Source organism: Eleginops maclovinus, chromosome 5 (genome assembly GCF_036324505.1).
Source record: "Eleginops maclovinus isolate JMC-PN-2008 ecotype Puerto Natales chromosome 5, JC_Emac_rtc_rv5, whole genome shotgun sequence".
NCBI classification, from domain to species: domain Eukaryota; kingdom Metazoa; phylum Chordata; class Actinopteri; order Perciformes; family Eleginopidae; genus Eleginops; species Eleginops maclovinus.
Window position 1 is genome coordinate 13718148 of NC_086353.1, and position 5535 is coordinate 13723682.

General features: G+C 40.3%; 1 protein-coding gene across 1 annotated transcript; it reads left to right on the forward strand.

Annotated features, from left to right (window-relative positions):
- The first annotated feature begins 10 nt into the window (after window positions 1–10).
- ube2kb (ubiquitin-conjugating enzyme E2Kb (UBC1 homolog, yeast)) lies at window positions 11–5464 on the forward strand. The gene is made up of 7 exons (XM_063883903.1): window positions 11–304; window positions 1161–1254; window positions 1351–1409; window positions 2195–2277; window positions 2394–2493; window positions 2774–2902; window positions 3453–5464. Exons 1-7 carry the CDS (start codon window positions 242–244, stop codon window positions 3525–3527), a joined length of 603 nt encoding a protein of 200 aa, XP_063739973.1. The 5' UTR covers window positions 11–241; the 3' UTR covers window positions 3528–5464.
- The last annotated feature ends 71 nt before the right edge of the window (window positions 5465–5535 follow it).

Consider the following 5535-nt stretch of genomic DNA (forward strand, 5'->3'; position numbering starts at 1 on the left):
CCATTAGTGAAACTTCCAGTTTCTACTACAGTTAGCTGCACTGTGTGTGACTGCGTGTTCTGGACTGACTGACGCTGAACGCTGGCTGGCTCGCAGTCGATGTAAGTAAGACGGTGAAAGTGAAAGTAGGGCTCCATAACTGTGGAAAGCACCGGAGCAGGCAGTCCACACACCGGCAGTCATCACAGGAGGGAGAAAGAGCTCCGGGTCCGAAGGCAGCAGCACTTCAGCAGACATAGCCATGGCTAACATCGCGGTCCAGAGGATCAGGCGGGAGTTCAAAGAAGTTCTCAAAAGCGAAGAGGTACGGTAACGTTTGTGGATATCATTTCATTTCGATTGAGCTATTTTTAAAATTACGTTTTTAACTTAACCACATGTGAAGCGTGTGTAGAGTGCTTGAAAGATTCTCAAATTACCTAACGTCAGGTCCCAGTCCTGTGTTGCAGCAGGTCAGGCCTAAACAGGAGAACTTTAGCTAGCTTAGCTCGATGTCACTGTAAGGTGGGTGTGTTCAGGAAATACCGGGGATTCAGCTTTTTCAGTGAGGGGCCCTGTGTTTCTAACAAGCAATACTGCACATCTTTAGTTCGTTGCCTTACTGGAAAAACCTCCCTTGTATGGGGAAACACATACGCCTCATACACGGCACCGTGTGTGTTTGCTAACGCTATTTAGTTTGTGACACTTGGAGTTAGCTTTTAGCTTGCTAACGAACTGTTGTTTTGACATCTCATCCAGTTAGCATTAGCCTGTGGTGATGCAACCTCCACCAACTCGTCACATTTATAATACTCAAATCAATTGTTGGTTTCAATAGATTAGGGTTTCGATCATTTTTAAGGGGTTATTTGGAAATGTTCGTGTCTTTTTAAGTGTTGTTATTGTGGGTTTGTTGTTATGTCAACTTTTGCTAGCTTGGTTCTAGTAGCAAGCTACCTGTGTTGTTTACGTATTTAAATATCGAGACGGCTTCCGTTGAACTAATTTTTGTGGTAGAAAATCACAGATTTTGTGCCTTTTTTTTAAACAACGGACACATCTGTAGCTTCACGTTTGTTTGTAAAACTATGTAGTTTTATACTTGACAGAGACATGTCAAGACATGAGTGACACCAAGGGTAATTGGTTGTGTCCCTCTCATTTATCCCAACCTACAGACAAGTAAAAACCAGATAAAAGTAGAACTGGTGGATGAGAACTTCACAGAGCTGAGGGGGGAGATAGCAGGTCCTCCAGATACACCATATGAAGGTATGTCACAGAAAAGCAGTTCAAAGACCTGACAAGATATTTATACAAGAATCTAATTATATGATTTTACATGCCTAACATTTTTCTCTTGTTAAGGTGGCAGATTTCAGCTTGAAATAAAAATCCCAGAAACCTATCCTTTTAACCCACCAAAGGTACGTTATTCACTTGCCCCCATCTGGTACTTGATGTATGTCCTTCACCTGCACAATGTCAGACCTAGTATAGCATTTTTGGGATTTTAGAAATAAACATTCCTGTTTCAAAAACGTTGATATGCTGTTTTGAAGAATTTGATGATGCCATTTAAAGTACAGTAATATGAATTGTAAAAGGGTTGTCACAAAACTATAATTCAGTTTACACAACATTAAGACCATAATGTAAAAACTCCCAAATTGGAATCAATAAAGTATCTATCTATCTATCTATCTATCTATCTATCTATCTATCTATCTATCTATCTATCTATCTATCTATCTATCTATCTATCTATCTATCTATCTATCTATCTATCTATCTATCTATCTATCTATCTATCATGTTTTGTGATAGACAATAGTGACAGATTGAAAAGTAAAAGAGAAAGTCTGCGTTTTGGAGATGTTGAGGAACCAGAGAAGCAGGCATTAAATAATCTCACAGTAATTGAACATTATCAGTATATATATATAGTAATGTAATAGCATTTCTTAATTTGAGATTAATGTCTGTTTTTTGGCTTATCCAATGAATAACATACCTGACAAATTAAGTACATTGAGGTCAATATCATCTTAAAATCCGATATTGTCATGAAGCAGTTCTGCTTATTGATTATCCACGCAAATATGTTTAACTTATGGCTACCAGAGTAAAGACGAAAAGACAAATCTTACCAAGCATGATCAGAACAAGAAACAAATGTGCATGTCAACTCATGTAACCCTGTCTTTCTCAGGTGCGTTTCATCACTAAGATCTGGCACCCTAATATCAGTTCTGTGACAGGAGCAATATGTCTTGACATTTTAAAAGACCAGTGGTGAGTGAGATGTATCTGAACCTTGTGACCTTCTGCACATGAATGAAATTACAGTATGTTTCTTGTACCCCAATACTGTCATTTATCTGCGCCGACTTCACTTCTGTCTCTCCCAGGGCAGCAGCTATGACCCTGCGGACGGTGCTGTTGTCTCTACAGGCTCTCCTTGCTGCAGCAGAACCAGATGATCCCCAGGATGCAGTAGTAGCAAATCAGGTGATTAAGATTTTCTCTCTCACACACACACACACACACACACACACACACACACACACACACACACACACACACACACACACACACACACACACACACACACACACACACACACACACAGCCTTATTCCCATTAACATAACTGTAGCAAACTTTAGCTTTGAGTTTGCTTGACAATTGTATGGAAAAGTGAATACACTGTGACTCTCTCTACTTTCAGTGTTCGTTGATGTTGTAATGTTTCAATAAATTCTCACTGATCTCTCTGTCTTCCTCCTCAGTACAAGCAGAACCCAGACATGTACAAACAGACAGCGAGGCAGTGGTCTCACGTCTTTGCAGGCGCACCTGTCTCCAGTCCAGACTACACCCGCAAAATAGATAAACTCTGTGCCATGGGCTTTGATAAGGTCAGAACCACTCTCTGTTTTATTATACAAATGACATGTATGTATTGAACAAAGTATGGTGTGGGTCAGAAAAGTTGGGAGGGCTTTTGTTTGAAAGTTAAGCTAAGCCGATTATTTTACTCTTATAAAATGAATGGGCTATGAATCATAATTCTTCAGCAATGCGGGCAATTTTCAGATTCTGTGATAATAAAGCATGTATCTCTTTAAGGATAGGACTGTTAGTCTCAGGAAACAAGAGATTTGAGTATGTAGCTTTAGGCTCTGTGAACTTCTGCTTGGTATTTCTATGTTACTGTTTTCTGACCTTTCATAGACTGAACAAAAACTACACAGTATATAAAAAAAACAGCCATTATAATTGTAATTGCTGACTTATTTAAACGCAGTGAGCACAGTAGTACCACTGTAGTCTCTCTGTCTACAAATGTACTCTTGAGTCCAAATTTTACTAACGCATCATTACTTTTACTAAGCTGTTAAAGGGTTGACACATTTCATGCTCATTAAAGCCTACTTTAAAAACAATCTTTTTGTCTCTTGCAAACAGAATGCAGTTGTAGCAGCCTTGTCTTCAAAATCCTGGGATGTGGAAACGGCGACAGAGCTGCTCCTGAGCAACTAAAGCGTAGCCAGGTGTGAGGATCCCAAACTCCCATTGTCATAACATCAGCTCCCCCCCAGCATCCATTCCACCATTGCCTTTTGTTACACAGACGACCCCCCACACTCCCCCCATTCACCACAGCAGTGTGAGCCTTCTTCATAACAAGTTGGTTTGCTCGAACTCAACACCACAATCGCCAATGTGCACAGCGCCCTGCCACTACCGTCTGTTCTTCCACTAACTCAACATGTTTACTTGAAAAGACCACAAGAAACTTCAATCATGCATCTTGACTTCCATGCCCATTATTTACATTGGATTTGAAACTTCTTTTTCCACATGTCTTTGTTCCTGAATATTGCAAACAATCACATAACTGCCATTGCTTGAGGATTAAACCCTGTGAAGGAAGTCCTGGGTCCTGCTCTCTCAGTGCATCACCATTTCGCTCTCCAGCAAACGTTTGGCCCTGGTCTCACTGTATTACATTTACACAGCTGGATAGTGTTCTGCAAAGAGCAATATAATGGATTCTCCCTAACGGTTTATCTCGGATGCTTTAATTACCTGCAGAGTTTTTTTCGATCAGTAAATGTAGGTAAGATCACACAAACATCTGAACAGAAGTTATCTGTAAATAGATGCGTGTACATTTGAAAATACAATGGGATATACTTTTTTTTCCTTACATGGCATTGTAGAACAAATTATTTTAAACATAAACTATGCCTAGTTTACAACTTTATCAAGAGATATCTTTATATGCTTTTGTGATTTACCAGAAAATCCCTCTGAACGGCCTGTTGTGCTTTTTTTCTTAGATTGTTGTTTAGGGAAGGCACAACATCCTGGTCCTAGTGGGACAGGAGAGCCAGCTCAGGCCACCTTTTCTTGTCTTTGCAAGTTCTCTGCTGCCTTATTTTATTCGGCCAAATGGTGTGGTGATGGGGGGCTGTCTGTTCAACATAACTTCACACTTTGTAATCTGTGGAGAGACACCTGGAAGCTCGGCAAGCAACTGAGGCACTATCCGTAGGGAACCAGTCTTTTCTGTTGAAAATCTTCTCTCCTGCTCTGAACAGATTGGCACGGTATGACAGTGACTCTGAATTTCATCAAGTGTTTTGAGTTTGCAATGCTGTGTTTTTATTAATTTCAGAGCATCACTTTCAGCCACGTGTCAAGGACCTGCTCACCCTCAGTCCTGCTGAAGTAGAACATTTAGGGCTTTATTGCTTGTCAGTGATCCCATCCCGCAGGACTCAATCAAAAACCTTTGCCCATATAACGGTGAAGCAATCAGACATGCTTTACTACTCAGCCAATTAAAATGCTCATTGAAGTCGACTTATGAGTAGTAAAATAGGCTGGCACTCCTCTGAAGCACATAGCAGGCCAGCTGTGTTTCCAGACATTTTTGATTTAAGGTACAAGGACTGTGAAGAAATGCTCAGCATACAGAGAAGTGGGGTGTCAATCAATCCTCACACATGGCCTTTCTTTTAAAAAGGAAATGTCTTCCTTTTGCTCGCCCTCCACGTCAGTCCCTTCCAATGCAGTTATCGTGCTCTATCTCCACAGTGTAGCCCAGAGCCCAAAAGAACCCTGGTTCAGAGGTAGAAGGAGCGCACCATTTCTGTTCATTGTAAATAGTCCAGTTCTTAATAAAGAGCTGTCTCGTATCACGAGTGCACCATTGATGGCTGGATCTATATTTTGTAAGAAAAAGAAAGGACAAAAAACTGAAATGAAGCCCCCTCCCCTATTTTTTCTCACTATGTAATATATTGCACGATGAAGCATAAAATAAGGGGCTGTTCGCATCTCAGTTTATCCATTTGGATTGAGAATTATTTTCCTCTTTTTTCTTGGAAGTGAGCATCAGCAGTATAAAAAGCATGGTTATTTATTGTGACAGTGTCATGTTTCTTTGATTAAAAAAAGTGGAAAATCAAGTTTGCTTTTGTCGTGTCTTTTGGGTGAAACGCACTTCATAAACACTGATCGAGACAAATGTACTGCATGG